Raw genomic sequence first — 20071 nt, 5'->3', positions numbered from 1 at the left:
CTATCATTCCTATACAACCTAGGATTATCTACCTAGCAGAGCCAACCCCCGTACATACTAGCCTAGGCCCTTTTTCATCAACCAACAACAAAGAAAATGCCCCCACAGACAAATCCAAAGCCATTCTAAAGAAAGTAATTCCTCAATTGAGGTTCCCTCTTGCAAGATGACTATATATTTATGTCAAGTGGACAGCTAAAGCTGACTGTAGCAACCACCAAGTGCAGATCTTTGTTCTCATTTTTATACTTATATATCACATTTTCCTTATCTATGCTGCCTATTAACTATCCCACATCACACACACACACACACACACACACACACACACACACACACACACACACCAAAACTTAAGTTTCTTGAAGTCAGGAAATTACATTTACTTGATTCAACGTTGAATTCAATTCTGTTTGCCCTGTTTAAATAAAATGTTGCGTAAATAGCTTTTGCATAAAACCCTTAATATAAAGCCTTGCACAGATAAACTACCCTTATAAATATTAGCTATTATTATGAAGGCATACAAATACAGATTCTGCTTCCTCAGAGTCAACTTCATAATCTTTCCAGGCCCAGTCTCACAGTGGACAAAGAAACAAGACCTATTTGATCATGCAGCCTTACTAGTGGTTACTCTATGTGATCTAAAAATACTAACCAATAAGTAGGAAAGATCTTCTACTTGAATGTTAGCAGCTAGAAAGCAGTTACAGTTTTTGGTGTCAGACAGACTTGACAGGGAGTCTGAATCCTGATTTTGTTTATTTGCTAGCTGTAAACTTGAGTAAGAATCTTCATATGTCTCAGTTTTCTTGTCTGTAAAATGGGAAAGACCATCCTTTCAAACTGTTGCTAAGAGGACCCCTGGTGTTCTAAGGGGAACATCATGTCCACAAGCACTTTTGATTTGTTTGCATTCAATGGCATCTATAACTCAATTTAGGGAAAGGCAAACAGGTAGATGTGGAAAAGCAAAACTCATAAGAAACTAAGACAAACAAGATTACACTGCTCTTTCTCTGTGTTTTACAAGATTTGAGAATAAACTGCTTTAAGAAACCAAACTGGTTGTAAACTCAAGAGAACGAAGTTTTCTCTTTAGTATTTGGTTGCAGCACTGGCCTCTAAAGTAATGGAGAACTATTATGAACATAAAGTACAGAGAAGTAAGCTTCCTGTTAACTCCCTAAGCACAATCAAGGCAAGCCACTAAATAAGAAGTTCAAATTGCATCTGTTATTTACAGTTTCACAATAGTCGGGTTCAATGTTCCTTTTCTTCAGGAACCATCAGTGATTGTCATGTCCCCAATCTGAGTCTGATCTCTGTCTTGCTACTAGCTTTAGGACTAAAGCCTGCTAATGTGCTCTTTTGATGTGTGTGTGTGTGTGTGTGTGTGTGTGTGTGTGTGTGTGTGTGTGTGCGTGCAAGCACATGTATGCATATGCACACACATGCTATTTTTACTTAGGTATTCAATGGAATGGGGGGAAATAAGATAAATTTGCCATGCTCACTTCAAATGTTTCTGACATCTTTTTTGTACTATGAAATATTGTGCCTTTTCATATCTGTGGCACCTAGAAAATCAAATCTGTAAAAATAATGCTATGTGGGAGTCTCTGGAAGAAGAGACTGTATCCCAGAAGCTCTGTGTGGGTAACTGAGGACAGATTTGCAGACTTGTTCAATCTGGTTTAACTTTTCTGAAGCTATAGCATGGGAAAGTCATGTTCACAAGCCTTGAGATTTGAAAGGGAAGTGCAAGGGAAGTCATCTGTGTGGAACACCTTTTACCATCCACACACTCTACTTCAGGCTTTATGTGGGATTCCCTTGAACAGCTACTTGACAGCTCTGAAAACACAGCACTGCTGTGTGATATTTCTGTGGTGTTTATGGCATGACTTAAGAATATCAGAACATCGGTGGTCATGACAATTGAGGTTTGAGTTGGGCTCACACCAGTTATCAGATGGCATAATACCGATCTGCATTTGTAGTGAAGCTCCATCCCTAGACCACAGATCCTAGTCAATCCTTTGAACTCAATGATGATAGAAACTAATGAACTTTGCTCAAATATAAAACAAGATAGATGCAATTTGATCCATCTACATAGAAAGCCTTCAATGCAGTAAATACCTACTGAAAGTGTGATCTTTGATAAGCTTACATTCTCTGAACCTCAATGTCTCATTGTAGAGGTTTTGTTAGAATCAAATGAAAAAATGTTTTACATAATATATGACATAAAGTTCAATAAAAATTGCTCATGAATATTGTTAACATCTTAGAGTTTAAATGTATCCTAGTGTGTAACCTTTATTTCTTTCTGAAATCAAGGAGGCTTCAATAGCAAGCTAAACTAGCAATTATTTGACTAGACTGCATCTGGTTATTTTTAAGAAAATTTTCTTTCCCATAAGAAATTACCAAAGCAAATTGTATATTTTAAATATGAAAATATATCTATGGCAGAAGGAAAGTGTTCTTGCTGTTTTTATATATATGAATATGACTGGTAAGAGAAATTGTGTGCAAAAGCCTCCAACAGACTTTTTGTTTTTTCTAATCAATTCTGAATATAAATACAGAAAGCAGCACCATTTTAACCATAGATTTTACCATAATTTCTTAAACTCTTTGCAGGAAATACATAGTGTATTAGTCTTATAGAATAATATACAAATTTAGGTTGTATTCACAATACAGAAAAGAATTCCAAGTTAGCAGCATATGAAGTCAACCCTAGAAACCATCTCCATAGAAATAATTACCATTGTTTGCATTGTTATAAATATACATTTAAAGTGGTTAAGTAAGCTGTCTTTGAAAATGTCAGAGATAAAAGGCAAATTAACTCTGTTTTTAACTCTTCAGCTTTTCTCATTGATTTCCTACAGATTCTGTCTAACAACTAAACCTTATGTCAAATGAAAATTAAATGAAGATGAACCTAATAGAAATGCAAACTGAAAATTTTTCAAACGAAGAAAACCCATCATTTGTTTGGAGTATCCGGTCATGTTTCTTCCAACCAAATGTTGTGGTTTCTGGGTTTCCTGGAATTTTCCCAAGGGCAGGAAAAGGAAGTAAGCAGGAGTTGAAGTGACAACTTATGCTCACTTCTCAACACAATCAAAATAGCACCACTAAAGAGATTGCATATGTTGGCTTTTACCCAGGACTTCATTTAAAGCCTGATGACTCAGAGGAAACTGAGTCATAACATTATGATATCCCCTCTACCCCACCAGGATGCTCTGATTTGGTGAATCCAGTTGGTTCCTTGCTGTCCTAGTTTGCCTTGCATTGCTGAGATCAAGTACCAATCCAAACCTACTTGAGGGACAGGGATTTATTTGTCTTACAGGTTGGAGTCCACCATGAAGGAAGCCAAGGTAAGAACTCAAGGCAGGAACCTGGAGGTAGAAACTGACACAGAGATCATGAAGGGACATGTGGCTGGTCCCTTGCCAAGGGCTAGTATCACTTAAAGTGGCCTGGGCCCTTCTACATCTATCATCCATCAAGAAAATGCCCCAGAGGCTTGCCTAAGGGCCCATAGAAGAATTTTTACAGCTGAGGCTTCTACTCCCAGGTAACTCTATCTTGTGTCAAGTTGACAAAAATTACCCAGCATATTCCCCAAATATGACAGATACACTTCGGGTTCCCACTCACCATTATGGCCTAGAGGCTTGATAAGGGGCCTGTTTATTCATTTGTCCAGCATCTTCTCTATATTTGTATGATCATTACACAAATGGATAAAACAAAGGGTACTCAGTACATTTCAACTGTATGTTACTCAAGCTTCTATAATTACACAAACTGAAATTATACCACGTTATGCTCCCATCAAAGCTTATTTGCCTATTTCTGAACACTGATGTTTAAATACCTCTACACTTTTAAAAATAACAGATTTAATCTCTCCTCAGTTGTAGCTGCTTGTCCTTGAGACATTTTCTGGATATTTAGTCAAGCTATAATAAAATCTGCCTTAATGACAAACAACTAATCAAGCAACATAATCATTTAACACATGTCACGTTACTGCTAACTCTTTTGTGAAACAACTAAATTAGTCCACCGTTCATGTTATGCAGTTAGGGTATCTTAGGTTGGAAAGGTTAAGTAACCTTTCAAAGTAACTATCCCCACTCGTGTCCACATCTCAAGTAATTTCTCTAAAGGTTTACATTCCCTTTTTTTTTTCTTTTTTTCTCTCATTTGTTTGTATTATACTAGCCAGATCTTCATCTGTGAAGTGTATGTGTGCGTGTGCATGCGTGCGTGCGTGTGTGTATGTGTGTACATCAATGGACTTTATATGAGGGGGGCTCTACTATAATGTTACATGATGGTATGTGAAAGATGGAGAAGAAAAAAATCTAAGAATCTTTTAGGCACTAGGTGCTGAGGATGCAGACAAAAAGGACAAATAAACTACTATATTGATAAAGCTTTCAGGAAAGAGAGAGAATCAGACATATGATCACACGCATCAGCAGCACGATCAGGTAACAGGAAAAAAACCAAGATGTTTTGCAGGTAGCCACTCGGAAGACTGATTATTTCAGCTGTGGTAGAATGGGAGGCCTTTCTAAACTCTACAGTTCCAATACAATCCCCACTAAAATCCCAACACAATTGTTCACAAACTTGGAAAGAACAATACTCAACTTCATATGAAAAGACAAAGAACTCAGGATAGCTAAAACAATCCTGTATAATAAAGCCACTTCTGCAGGCATTACCATACCTGACCTCAAGCTCTACTATAGAGCTATAGTAATAAAAACAGCTTGTTATTGGCATAAAAACCAACATGCGGACCAATGGAATCGAGTTGAAGACCCTGACATTAACCCACACGCCTATGAACACCTGTTTTTTGTTTCTTTTTTTACAAAGAAGCCAGATCTCTACAATGGAAAAAAGAAAGCATCTTCAATAAATGGCATAAGTGGATGTCAACATGTAGAAGATTGCAAATAGATCCATATCTATCTCCATCCAGAAAACTCAAGTCCAAGTGGATCAAAGACCTCAATATAAAACCAGTTACACTTAATCTGATAAAAAAAGAAAGTAGGAAGTAGTCTTGAATGCACTGGCACAAGATACTACTTCCTAAATGTAAAACCAGTAGCATAGACACTGAGAGCAACAATTAATAAACGGGACCTCCTGAAACTTACAAGCTTCTGTAAGGCAAAGGACACAGTAAATAAGACAAAAGGAAAGAATGGGAAAAGATCTTCACCAACTCCACATCTGACAGAGGGTTGATCTCCAAAATATATAAAGAATATAAGAAAGTACACATTAAAATAACAAACAGTCCAATTTTAAAAATGGGCTACAGAGCTAAATAGAGAATTCTCAACAAAAGAATCTCAAATGGCTGAAAGACATTTAAGGAATTTCTCAACATCTTTAGTCATCAGCAAAATGCAAATCAAAATTACTCTGAAATACCATCTTACACCTGTCAGAATGGCTAAGATCAAAAACACTGAAGACAGCTTATGTTGGAGAGGATTCAGAGCAAGGGGAACACTCCTACACTATTGGTGGGAGTGCAAACTTATACAGCCACTTTGGAAATCAGTATGGTGGTTTCTCAGAAAATTAGGAATCAATCTTCCTCAGGACCCAGCTATACCACTCTTGGGCATATACCCAAGAAATGCTCAGTCATACCACAAGGACACATGCTCAACTATGTTCATAGCAGCATTATTCTTAATAGCTAGAACCTGGAAACAACCTAGATGCCCCTCAACAGATGAATGGATTAAGAAAATGTGGTACATATACACAGTGGAGTACTACTCAGCAGTGAAAAACAATGACATCATGAAATTTGCAGGCAAATGGATGGAACTAGAAAATATCATCCTGAGTGAGGTAACCCAGACTCAGAAGGACAAACATGGCATGTACTCACTCATAAGTGGATACTAGATATAAAGCAAAAGACAACCAGACTACAACCCACAGCTCCAGAAAAGCTAGCTAACAAGGAGGACCCTAAGAGGGATGCATGGATCACCCTGGGAAGGGGAAATAAATGAGATCTCCCTAAGCAAACTGGGGATGATGGGTGGGCAATGGAGGGTAGGGGATGGGGGATGAGAACATAAGGGAATGGGATGGTTGAGCTGGAACAAGGATGGAGTGGGAAAGCAATGAAAGAGATACCATGATAGAGGGAGACATCATGGGGATAGGCAGAAACCGGGTGTTAGGGAAGTTCCCAGGAATCCCAGGATGACCCCAGCTTATACTACTAGCAATAGTGAATAAGGTGCCTGAAGTTGCTTACCCCAGTAATCAGATCAGTAAATACCCTAACTATCATCATAGAGCCTTCATCTAGTTACTGATGGTAGCAGATGCAGAGATCAACAGCCAAACACCAGGCCAAGCTCCAGGAGTCCAGTCAAAGAGAGAGAAGAGGGACTCTATGAGCAAAGGTATCAAGATCATGATGTGGAAATCTACAGAGACAACCAAACCAAACTAGTGGGAACTCATGAAATTTAGATCAACAGCTGTAGAGCCTGCATGGGACTGGACTAGGCCCTCTGCATGATTGACACAATTGTGTAGCTTGATCTGCTTAAGGGGCCCCCTGTCAGTAGGATCAGGATCCATCCCTGGTGTATGAGCAGGCATTTTGGAGCCCACTACCTATGGTGGGACACCTCACACAGCCTTGAGGCAGGAAGAGGGGCTTGGACCTGCCTCTACTAAATGTACATCCCCATGAGAGGTCTTACCTTCTTGGAGGAGGGAATGGGAGTTGGGCTGGGAGGGGGAGGCTGGAGGGGTGGGAGGAAGGAAAAGGGGATCTTTTGATTGATATGTAAACTGAATAAATTTTTTTTCTTAAAAAAAAATCCCACTAAGGCCTGACATTGAAAGAGGAGTAGGATTCAGAGTGGTGAGAGGTCGAAGAGAGTGTTTGGGGAAGAGGAAACACAAATGCAGCATCTTGAAGTACAAAAGAAACTAGGCAGATCTAAGAACTGTGTAAAGCCCAGGGTGGGGACAGTGCAAATGCACAATGCTTTTAGAAAGGATGGACACAGAGAGCATGCCAAGGGAGCTAGAGAAATGGGCTATGTGATTGATTTTGTTCTTTATTTGAGGAATGAAGTGTGTGGCAATTAGTCCAGAGTGAGACCCAGTGGCTAGCAGCTTGACTTCTGCTCAATCATGGGCAAGGTCCTCTATAATAAGTTCACCTTCCAAACTCTCTTCATGAGTCTTTTATACAAACCAACATCGCTTATAATGGAAATGTCATCCTACTGGCTAGTCTAATGGCTTGGGTGCTTTCTTGAAAGAAGCTTCCTTACCCCCTTTTAGCTGATGATTGTTCAGGCACATCTTGGCAGGATGTGATAGAATTACGGGGTTTTTTTGTGCATAGGTTTGATGCCTCTAATGTATTTAACCATACTGTTACTATTGCTTGTAGATAAATCCATGACTAAAGATAACTACTGAGTAAAATAGAGAGCAAATCCTATTCATTTTACCTTTCGCATTTTCTTTCATTAAAAAGTAGCATTATAAATTTATTCAGTCACTCAACACATGCTTATTGAGCACTTCCTGTGTCTTCAGCACTGTGGTACTCATTAGAAATGATTTCTGAATCAGACTGACAAGGTAAATCAGTAGTCCTTAAAAATTAAAGTATCAATAATAAAAGCACACCACTTTGAGAGTCTTCATAAAATTAAGAATAGAGACATAAAAGTACAATATTTAATAACCAATTACTGGTCATGTGGGATAGCATTTGGGTTCTGATTTTGAACATACACTTTTACAAGCAATGTTTTCAACAGAAGAGAGAAATAAAGAGTTAAAAAGCATGTTATAGGTTCTGGGCATAAGTACAATCATTATACAGCTATCATTGAAAAAAAGCCAATTAAATGAGAAATGACAGGATTAGTAGAAATGTCAAATTTCTCCTAAGCCATACTAGGCTATAACTTTTATGACTTCATCAGTGAGCTAGTATCTTAACATCAACAAATGCATTGAAGATTTAAGCATTTTCTCTTCTCTAAGCATTAATATGAAAGCTAGTCTAATGTTCTGATACCCTTAAGTTCAGGTTAGGCATGCACTCTCGATCCTCTTGTGTGTTTATGTACATTTCCCATCACATAAAATTGTAATTTCCCTTTTGTAATCTAATCTCCCCATAAACCATGAGCCCTAGAGAATACTATACTTGAATATAGTATTCTCTTCATGAAACCTCTCAGTATTCAAGGAGAATATCAGAAGTATCTGAGCCAGCAGTGAATGGAGCAAGGTCCCAGTGGCCAGCAGGTACTCATGTGGCCAGAAGGAAATGAGTAGCACACTCCACAGATAACTGAAGTAAGAGTTCAGTCGGCCTAACGTTGAAGAGTATTCTAGTGAAAGGGGGTCAAGATGTTTTAGAAAACACTGCACTGCATCTTTTTGGTGCATGCAGATGGTACAGATGAAGGGAAGTTTGAAGTGCCTATGGCTTCCAATCAATGGCGTTTGTACGGGTTGTCAATCACTTCCTCAGCAGATTGTGGAGAAGTACTGGAAATTCATTAGCATGAAGAGTTCATGAGTCAGGATCTAGACATTTTGCATACAGATTTGACATTTTCCACCCATCTCAAGCTGACAGCCCTATGAAATGATACTTTACATGAGACGGATCCTTACAAAGTAGGAATTAATAAAGTCTTTGCAAACAAACACAGTAACTATTTTGTTACGTTAAACTCCAAAAGCATGCCTAAAGCTTTGGAAAGCACTACAGAATGTTGGTTGCCACATCCCTATTCCACATGAATGTCCATCAAGAACAGCAAAGCAAAATTCCTTATTTGTAAGGTATGTTTTTCTTGGAAAAATAAAAATTAATACCTCCCCATTCTGTTGCAGACTGTCAAAGTTGAATTGTACACAGTTACCTTCTGTTTAAAGAAGAAAAGATTTCAACTAGTTTACTAGAAACGAGTTAAATAAAAACTGGGTCTTATTTTCAATCACATTGCTGTGTAAATATGAAGAACCATGTCTATAGGAAAATGGCTTCAACAGATGCAAATGGATGGTCAATTTTTAAAGAGAGTGACCAATGATGTCTGTCCAATACTCAATGTACTTTATATGTCAGATGGGATCTTTTTCTCTTTGGAGTATTTTCAGAACTTCTCAGATACTTTCCTCTGCCTCTGCAACACTCCAGCATACATGAGCACAAATTCTATTATACTGCTCACTGGAATTTCTCTGTTCCTCCAGAGTCTCCCCTGCTTTGTTTAGTTGATAAGCAATGGTGACTGGGTAGTTCACAGTTCTCCAAGATACAATATACAGAAGCTTGAAATTCTTAGCTCGCCTTTTATTTTCCTGAGTGCAGCAGGTTCTTAAACATACTGTATCACACTCACTCGGGAATGAAAGGTTACTGTGCATTGGTCATGGAAATGATTATAAGTTGTTTCTGCCTCAGAATAAGGCTGAAAAAAAAATAGATAAGAGTGAATTATCTTACATGGAGCAGTTTTTGAATAAGTCACATGGTAGCACATGTGGATCAACAAGCTCATTTCCCTGTTGTATCAGAACACAGAGCTATGTATAGGTGGAGTAAAATGTCTTCTTTTTGCTTCTGGAACAATTTGGATGGTCCCATTGTCAGTGGCCTACTCAATAATCATTTCTGATGTCACCACAAAGGATACTCTCCAGGCTGAGATTCATAAAAAGGGAATTCTAGTTCCATAGAGACTGAATCTATGATTTAAGATGTATTCTTAATTTCCAACCCCATTACATTGTTATCCTAGGCTCTGAAAGCCAAAGGTTGAAATGCAGTTGGGGAATTGGCCACTGTTAACAGTTTCCAGTGTAGAATGTAAAGCATAACTTTGCTGGATTGTCAGACCTATTCCTCTCTCTCTTTTTTAATATTTACATAATCTTATTTACATATGCTTTCAATTCATACTTAGAAACTTTCATATTCATAGGATACAATGTGCCATTTAATTTGAAGTCTGTTGTGGAGTTTGCCTTTACAGTTATTCAATCAAAATGAATAATCAAAATTTCCTTCTATCAAATATACTTATACATGATTTTCATTTGTGCATGATTAGGTCAGTAAACTAGACAAAGAACTACCAACAAGAAGCCAACAAGTTATTTAGCTGAAGTCCTGTGACTACTCCCTGCCAGAATTACCAGGGGACTGGGTGTTCACATCGTGAACACTGTGTGGTACCAGGCATTCTCTACTGTGCTTTGTACATCAACCATTTGAGCCTCATAATCCTATCAATCAACTACTATTGTTCTTAACCCCACTTTCCAGGTAAGGAAACTGAGGCTTGCAAGGAAGGTATTTTTATAATGTTAGCATTATTAATAGGGAACAAACAGGGATTTGAACTTGGGCACTGTTTTAAGGAGAAATGGCACACTTTTCACCTGTGCTCCAATCACCAGGCTCTTAACCACAGGGTCAGGTTGCCCCTGGCATTAAGGAATATGATTGCTGATGGGAATCAAAGAAAGTAAATGGAACACTTGGGCAGAAAGAAAATAAAGAAGGCAGATCAAAAATAAAGAAGGCAGGTCTTGTAACATACTTTGTACTCAGTCAATTTCTTTTCCTATTATGAGTATTTCATCAATTCTGCATGCTTTTCTGAATCCTGATTCCCCTCTGGGCTTTTCCTTAAATACAAGTCCCACCCAGCTTCAATTTCCTCCCTCTAGCTAAAGGAGCACAGGAGGCTTCACTGCTGGTAAATGTTCTTCTCATTTCCCTGGGGCTGGAATCACTGGACAAGTGCTAATAGTAGAGTACTTTCTGTGACACTTCCACTTTGTATGTAAAAGGAGCACTCAATGGCCATTAGGAAGAGTCCTTACTAGTCATTACAGCATTATTCACACCATTGCTGGCCGCCAGCATTTCTTTTAAGAGCTATTCTAACAGTATTCCCAGTTAGTGGCATTTGTGGCCATGGCAGAACATTGCAGTTGGCATTTTTCCATTTTTTAAAAATAGGTTGACAGTGTACCTACCTGAGTGTTAGTACCAGGAATTATGATGAACGGGACAGACACAATTTCTATTTTCATGAAGTTGAGATGTAGAGAGATAGGCAGGTAAGCAAGAATAACATATTTGGATTGGTGTTACTGTAGAAGAAGCTAGGACCCTGGGAGGCAAGGATAAGGCATGCCTTATCCAATAGTGGATCAGGAAAGGCATCTAAAAATGTGACTTCTGGTAAGGACAGGTGGAGGCAAAGTTCCAAGCAGGGGAACATCATGTGTAAGAATGAAGAAGCAGATATTTAAAAATGAAATCCAGGAACTTAATGAAATGTATTCCAGAGATCTTGAAACACACAGGTGAGATGGAACAATAGAGGCTAGAGAGGGAAACAGGGGTCATTTCAAAAGTACAGGGTCCTGGTGCATAGTAAAAACTCCCCTCAAGAGCACTTCATGGTGATGAAGTAGAAAAGTGGCGTGATCAGACTAACGTTTTCAAAACCTCACCGTGTCTGCAGCATGGACACTAGATCCAAAGGGGAGTATCAGGTGTGGAGGACAATCCAAGCAATTGTCTAGAAGGGCAACACTGATGACTCAGACAGGAAGGAGTAGCATCTATGACTATGGAAAGGCATGGAAGGGTTTTTGAAAGAAGAAGAGAGGAAGAGGATGCGCAATAAATTAGAGAGGTTCACTGGGGAGAATGAAGGCTTGGGATGCGTTCTGGGGTTATTATCCCTGAAGAACTGGGTGACTGAAGATGCCATTTACTGAGATAGGGAAATACACAAGAAAAAACTACTTGGAAAGAGATGGTGAATTCAGTGGACTGTCACCATGGCTGAAAGAATCCATGGATTCTCAAATACAAAATTAGAGTGGGTAGAAGGTGACTTCTCCCACCCCAGATGACTCCTACTCACAGTCAGTAAGACACAGTCCACATCCTGGGAAGCTCAATGTACTCCTCAAGGCAGCCTGATCCAATGATGACAACAAGCATGGAATACTGGGTGTCTCCTGAACAACTGGAAGGAAAAGTATGGTGCCCCTTGTTATGCTTACTTTGTCAAAACAATGGACTTGGAAAATGGAGAGAAATTGTCCCCATTGCTGTCTATTCCTATAATGAATATAAAAGCTAACAATAAAAGGATGCCCTTATTTGACTTCCTAACATGTAGCTTCCAGACCACCTATACAAATGAAAATCCACTTGCCATAAACAATGAAGAAGACTAACCAGAAATACTGAAACTCAAATGACCAGTTCAAATGCCTACATCTAACAAGTTAACAGTGCCTAACCAATTGGTTGCACAGAAGTTGTATGCAGTGTTGTTAAATTATGAAAGAGTATAAGGAAACTACATCAACTAAATGTAATGGATATGCCTCATATGGACACTGATTTACACAATCCAGCTAAGATAATGCAAAGAAAAATCAGGAAAATTTGAACACTGGCTTGATATTTGATAGTGAAGATAATGATTTTCTATGCAATAACTGCATTTTATATTTTTAAAATTTTCATTTATACAAATACTGGTTGTAGTACCTATAGATGAATCACAAGACCAGTATCAGGGGTTTATCCCAAAGTTATCCAGAACAGACCAAAGGTAAGGTAAATCAGAGCATAGATGAAGGATGACTACCTCATGCTAACAGTCGCAACCATCAAGAGATAGGTGTTGCCAGGTGGCAGTGGCACACACCTTTAATCCCAGCACTAGGGAAGCAGAACCAGGTGGATCTCTCTGAGTTTGAGGCCAGCCTGGTTTACAAAGTGAGTTCCAGGACAGGCACCAAAACTACACAGAGAAACCCTGTCTCAAAAAAAGAGGGGAGGGGGGTAATTGGTTAGATCAAAGTGTCTCACACACTGCCTCTGCGTTTGTTTACACTTGAAGTATTTCTACAATAAAAATTTAACTACCCAAGAACTATGAGATTTAAGGAAAGCTAGAGCAAAAACCACAGAAGAAAAGCAGCTGTGAGTGATGAAGCAGAGCTTGTCTATCAGTTTTAAGGGAATGGCCTTCAGAAATGGGGACCTGAAGTGCCTCAGACGTTTCTCTCCATGTTTTGTGTTCGGAGGTCTTCTATGTTGGGTAGCTTTAGTATGCTCACAGCTCTCTTTACTTCTAACTTATTTGATAGGACCTAAATCTCATGAGGCTGTGGGTAATACTTGCTCCTCTCTTCCCAATTGTATGTGTATTTTAAACTTTTCAGGACATTTGAAAGCAATATGAGAGACTCGTCCTCTTCCCTTTCTTCTCAAACACTGACATTTTTCTTGCTGCCGAATTCATTCAGTAACATCATAGTCCCAGGAATAACCTCTTTCAATCACCTTCCACAAGGGATTGAAGTCAGGCAACAGATCTTATTTGGAATAGAAGTGAAAACAGTATACAAATGGATTACTAACATGCTTATTTAACTATTATATAGAGCCCATTTCTCAGCACACAGCATCTTAAAGCAATAAGGAGAAAATGATGACCTCCCCTCTGTACTTTGCCCTCTGATATCTGCCTGGCATTGGACCTGTGCTGACTTCATCAGATGGCCTCAGACTTAAATAAATTGTGATTTGTTCTTAATTAAAAATTAAGTAAACTGGAGTCTCAAGAACATTACTTTCAGGGTAAAAAGCTGCCTGATATACAACTCTGGAAAGTTCTTACATGTTCAGATACTTCTGGAGAAGTAATGTCCTACCTTGAGAGCATTCTGTATATGATGACAGTACAGAAGTTTTCCTAGCAACAAACCCTAGTTTTAGCATGGGGAGACAGAACCGGATACCTGGAGGAGCTTCAACAAGGAGACAAGGAAACACCTAAGTTACAAGGTCAGAGGAAAAGTCACAGGAAGAAGAGATACAGATATTAAGCATCCTTTACTCCATGACTTGGGCTACACTCTGGTTCATCTGAATGTGCCAATGCTGTGTCTCTATGAGTAATAAAAACTAAAGTTATCGCTGGTGTCTGCCATGTAAACAAGATAAAAGGCACTACTGTCATTGGGGGTAGATGCATTTCCACTTCTTCTTGTTTTCCTATGCAAGTATACCCTTTATTTGAAGCTGTGTGGTCAATATTGAAGAAATGATTCACAGTCAATACAATCACTTCTTCTCAGTTTGTGGTCTGAAAATTGAATTCTAAGTGGGAAATCGTTGCATGATCTACTTTTTGACAGTCTTTATTTAATCAATAGCTTATGTATATATGTATGTATGTATGTATGCAAAAAAATTGAGACTTTTGTTGGTGTGACCCTTTAAAGTTAAGGAAACAAAGTGGAAAGGATAAAGGTTAAACATACGCATGTGCAGTCATTTGTGCAAAAGGTGGTGCATGGGTAGCCATTTGTACAATTAATGGAGCTCAGAGTATACACATACTATCTTATGAACAAAACTCTCTACTTGTGGTCATGTTGTTTCATGAGAATGTTTTTAAAACCCCTGTTCTTTCATACATTCACCTGAAGTTACTCTTGAGGCTCAGAAAACATGTGACAGTCTTTGAAAAAGCCTTAGAAACCCAGTGCTCGTCCCTCTCTGTGCACTTGCGACTTGATTACAGTAGGGCCTCTGGTTTCCAAATTACTGAATTGACACTTTATTTAAAGATGAGCCAGGGAAGCACTGTTGACTCTTTATGGTGCTGCCTTTTATGAATTGCTTGAAGAACAAGGAGGTGGGACTTAGCAGATGGGGTGAAAAGGGACCTTTTCATTGTTTTAAATAAAGGCCAAAAAATGTCTAAAATAGTTTGTGAGTTGATTCTAACACAGACACTTCTTTTTATATCCCTTTCCTACTCATTCTTTAGTGACTGAGCGAGACAGCTTACACTTCTTCTGTCTCTCCTAAACATTTGCAGACACCAGGTGACTTTCTATGTTAACAGAACACTCGGTACTACCTGATGCTGGCCATCAATTAGATCCACATGAAAGGTTAAGGGTGGCAATGATGCTATCCATCTAATCTGTTGACAGATGGAATGTTACTCTTGCAAGACTTGGATGAAAAAAATGGACAAACAGGGAAATGATGGGGGACAGTCTTCCCTCCCCATAGCTGCTAACCACCCAGAGCAAATGCATTAGTTCCTTATGTTCATTTGTTAATGTGATGTGAATCCAGGCAATGTGCTTTTACATAATTCCTAAGTTATTAAAATTTTGATTGCTTATAGTTAATACCTTGCATCTAAGGGTTGTGTGTGTGTGGTGTGAATTTACTACCACTAAGCTCAGGAAGAAAATTAGTTCCTCAGAGAAAAGCATCTTTGCATGCAGTCAACTCCCTGATCTAGAGCACTTCCCATGGTTTCGGCCCATTAAGCGGAGCACAACAGCTTGATGAATTAATGCTTATATAGGCACAGTTGGCAGCTTCTAATTAAATAATTATGGCTAAGCAGCTGCACGGAAGCTGTTATGCACCCTAGAAATCCAGCTGTCAATTTTATTGGTCCTAAGACAGAGGAAGAGTTAATACCTAGCTCTGGATGTTGGGTACAAAAGGGAAGTCTATGATTTGCAAAATATATACTGTTAGTATGAAGCTCCTGTGCATTTGTGCCAGCCTATTCATAGAGATACGGAGAGCAAACTACGACTCCACAGCTCAACAAAAGAAGCAGCAATTATATGATCAGGAAATTGGAACATTTCCAGAGCATTCTAAAGAGGACATAGTGTCAGACAGATAAGCGCTTGATGAACACGGAAACACCACTGACCTAGATGGCAAAGGCATCATTAGGTGGGTAAATGATTGAAAGTCAAGTGTACAAACCTCCATTTGACCTATCTTTAAAGGACATTTTCCCCAAAAGTTTGAAGAAGATATATGTTCTACAGGATGACAGACAGTGTCAGCTCCTTACAAAAGGTTTAAAAATCAAGAATCTTATCTCTGTATCCATAGGAACTTTTCCAGACAGAAGAAAATGATATTTGTTGGTTACACTCTAGCCTAAATGAAGATACTGATTGACAAGACCACAATTAGGGCCACTGGACCAAATAATGTTTGCTATTCCATACACATCAGTAGGCTCTTGGGATTGATTTGATTTTTTTTTTCTTCATGGGCCACCTTGTCCATGCAATGTACGCATCCTCACTTCTGAGTAGATATGTGATGACCCACTTTGGAAAACTCCACATCCCATTGGCTTCTCCACCTGCACTAACTCCAAATGGAGAAATACAACTATAGGCAATGCCTGGTCCAAGAAACTCAGTCTTCTCTTCATATTTAAACAAATGTAGACATCTTAATCCTGATTTCTGAAGTTGCTTTCAAATCAACAGAAGGAAATGGAATGTTAATACTGAGAACACAATCTCTGTGGAATGAACTCAACATCTTAGCCCAAATCCTGCAAGCATCACACTGTATAGACCAATTTACTGTTCATCCTCCAAAGACCAATGGCTTGTATTCACAACGCCCTTCCATAAAACAAAGCTATCCACACCATAAGTCTCCATTTAAGCACAAGAACAGACTTGGAGAGCCCTACTTGAAAGGGACTGGCAATCACATCCCCTCTTATGAACATACTGATTTTATTTTATGTCAGGAATTCTATCAACTCGGTATCTGGGGTGTTTGCATGTGATTGGCAAGTCTCAGAGATCTAGTTCATTTTAGGTGGATCTTAAACAAAGTTCAGCTTAATTAAACCTGCATTGCAACTCCAGTCTCAGTAGAAAATGTTTAAAAAAAAAAAAAAAACAGATTTGCAAAGCCCATAAAAGTGAATTTCAGACCTGGGGGAAATGGGGGGCTTTTCAGCAGTCTGCACTGCCATCTAGCCAAGACCACATCACTCTGTACAACATCCATTGGTGTTCTGAAAACCACTAATGAAAGCAAGCCTGCAGCAATCAGCTTAACAGACCCCAAGAGTTTAGCTGAAAGGATTGGCAGTGGTACTTCATCCACACTGACTCTGCAAAACTCCAAACCCTGAGAACCAACAGCCAAGCTGTAATCAGCAACCTTACCTTCACAAATCACTATGTAGAAAAAAGTCGTGCATGCTTGTTTATGAACTCTTGGAGCATCATTGGTCCCTTCTAATTTATGAAGTCTGACTATCCTGTGACCTCACTGGAAAAAACAAGAAAGATTTCGCCAGCACAAGGAGTAAAACCCAAGAACTGAAGTACAGCCACCTCTAGGACTCAATAGTTTTAGCATAGCTGCAATCCCAAACCAGTATCCTTAGACCCTAGCAAAACACGAGACCACATACATTTGTGAAGAAAAGTAGAATACACAAAAATAAACGGAAGCCTTCCTACTTACGGTAGAAGACGTATTCGGTATAGCTTGACCAGATCTTGTCCTCGGTATACTGGTTGACAAAAGATGCTGTCACCGAGGAGTTACAGGCCACCATGTGGAATCCACACTCTGACAACATATCGAAAGCTCTTTCCAGATGTTTGAACTTGAGATAAAATCTGGAGGTGTATCTTTCTGGGGCTCGGTCTGGGTCTCTACTTTCATTCAAAGTTTCTCCAAAGACTTCCTTTGCCAAGGAGATCCTTCCACAAACCAAAATCCGGGGTACTCTCCGAAACTTGGCATCCGCTTGCCCCTCTCTGCCCAAGGTACAGGATCCCCTGTAGCCCACAGTAATAAAACCCCACTTTCGGTCATGAGGGAGCAGTGAAGAAGGGGGGCAGATTCTTGTGTCGCTTCCTTGGGAGGCATCCTCAAAATCACTGTGACAGAATTCATCCGGGCTTTGCTTGACTTCCTCGGGGGCCAGGAGCTTGACGAGGTCAGGGAGCTGGAAATACTCAGCCTCTCTTTTCAGCCTTCCCCTTTCTGGAAAGTGATCAGGCAGTACCACCTGCCTGTCCCTGAGATAGTCCAGAATATAACGGAACAGGAAGCCATCTCTGTCAATGAAAAACCTTCCTTTGGAGTCCTTGGCTAGATCGTTAGCGTTGTCTCTCTTGGGGGAAAACATTTTCCACAAGAGGGAATGGGGGATGCTTATTAGTGTGGAATGGCGGGTGAAGTAAACCTGGCCCCCAACATTCAGCTCTATGACTTCGGGGAAGGAGTTGGGAACTGCAGCCCCTTGATCCCGAGGATAATAACGACTACAGTTCCCACTCAGAGCCATCGTCCCTTTCTTATGCAGCGTCCTGGACTTGAAGGTACAATCCGACGTCGGAGTCACAGCCTTAGGTTTTGCATCCAGGTGTACTGGAAGGAAGAGGTGATAACTTGTTAAAAAATGACCTCGTCTTACCCCGATTTCGCTCTTTATTCCCCCAACAAAGCAAATTTTAGGAGAGTCCACAGGTGAAGTAATGTTGGACAGGAAGTTCAAAGCTGTCTGGTAGTGAGCTACTACTTCAGAGAATGTAATAATCAGCTTGTCTACTTCCCATCTTCCATTAGGCCGGGTAGGCAAGAAGGCCAAGTGCCCAGTTACTCAGAGGTCTGTCTGAGGGAAAAGAGAGAAATTATTTCCTCAGACCCAGAATGAGTCAGAAAGAGAGAGATCTCTGGGGAGGGACCGGGGGTGGGGGGGGAATGACAGAGAGGAGATTATTTTTACATAAGCAGCCTGTAACTATTGACTTTAATCACTCCTTAACTGAGTTGATGCTTCCCTGACTGCGCTGTCTTTAAGTTAATCCTCATGACACTATCAACTGCTGTTCAAATCAATCCTGTTTGTAAATCTGATGTAAATGGCATAAGCAGTTTTCAACTTCTAAAGACCCGTTTTTTCAGCCCGACAGAGAAAGCCGTGAGTCTCTGCTCTTACCTTAGCGAGTTCTGGAGACTTAGTTCTTGCGAAGAAAAAATCTTTTGCAGAGCAATCGGGAACCACAGCCACGCTGGGTCTTGTCAAATCCCAAACAGGTAAAGGACAGAGGTATCAAAGAAAAGTGCCAGAGAGATGTGCTCTCGGAAAACAAACGATCCCGCACTTAGGCGCTCTGAAAAGTACGTTTGTGTATATGTATGTATGTGTGTACGTATTCACTCCCAAATCTCTAGTTAAAAGGGATCGCAAAAATAAAAAAGTTGAACCATGAGAAGGAGGCTGAGTCGAAGAAGTGAAGCAAAGGGAAAAAAAATATTCAACCAAACCTTCGGCAGGAAGAGAAAAAAATATCAAAATCAAAACCTTTAGAGCAGATCCTTTACACCTGGGAGAGTTGCAAGAGGTAACTGGACTTTGAGGCGTTCAGAGAGCCCAGAGGCAGAGAGACAGACAGATGCGCCCAGCCAGGGTCGCAGCAGCCACCCCACCTGCCCGCAAGGGCAAAGGGACGCCCATATCCCCGCCAGGTAGGAGCGAGAAGAAGCCCGGGCGGCGGGGAGATGCCTGCGAGGCTCGAGCTCCGGAGCTAGGAGGTCCCACCGTGCCAGGAGCAGTTCCGATGCTGTTGTGTGAGCAGTGCAGGCAAGAAACCATCCAGGGAAATGACTATTACATCATCTTAAAGGAATAGGGCTTAGAGAGAGCGGAGGCAGCTCGGAGTCACGTCCTCGGCGGTGACAGGTTGCCAGCGCTGACAGGGACGTGGCGCCCGCGGTGGGCACTGGACGGGAGGCGCTGGTTGCTGGCGCAGGGCGGGGACGCTGCACTGCACCGACCCCCGTCCCGCCTGTGATCTTGAGTTTGCAGAGGCCACCTCTGGGCTTTCTTCCTTGTTTTCAACCCCACCTCCAACCCCCTGTCCCCCCACCCCCAACATAAACCAATTAGCCTTCACACTGGCAGTGATTTTCATTTGAAAAACCTCAGGACGAGCTCTTCAAATGCATGACTCTGCAGAAGGGCGCATTTCTTCCTCTAAACCATTTTCCTTTAATCCTAGGAATGTTCAAGTTACAAGTCTTTTGGATTCTTCTTAAGCCTTTGATTACAGTCAGATT

At 40.3% G+C, this 20071-nt stretch overlaps 1 protein-coding gene across 3 annotated transcripts in view; it reads right to left on the bottom strand.

The window, feature by feature from the left end:
• Positions 1-19786, bottom strand: part of Kctd16 (potassium channel tetramerization domain containing 16) — a 283202-nt gene extending 263416 nt beyond the window's left edge. Inside the window, exons 1-2 of one of the 3 annotated variants that reach the window (XM_036204711.1) lie at positions 18951-19786; positions 17465-18623 (exon numbers count right to left, since the gene is read on the bottom strand). In XM_036204711.1, coding sequence (XP_036060604.1) covers positions 17465-18296 — 832 coding nt within the window. In that variant the 5' untranslated portion in view covers positions 18297-18623; positions 18951-19786. The remainder of the gene's footprint in view (positions 1-17464; positions 18624-18950) is intronic. The other 2 variants (XM_036204712.1, XM_036204713.1) reach the window with 2 other exon arrangements.
• Positions 19787-20071: the final 285 nt, after the last annotated feature.

Source organism: Onychomys torridus, chromosome 13, assembly GCF_903995425.1.
Source record: "Onychomys torridus chromosome 13, mOncTor1.1, whole genome shotgun sequence".
Lineage (NCBI taxonomy): Eukaryota > Metazoa > Chordata > Mammalia > Rodentia > Cricetidae > Onychomys > Onychomys torridus.
The sequence above is the reverse complement of the archived record's forward strand: the minus strand, read 5'-3'. Positions and strand labels throughout refer to the sequence as shown.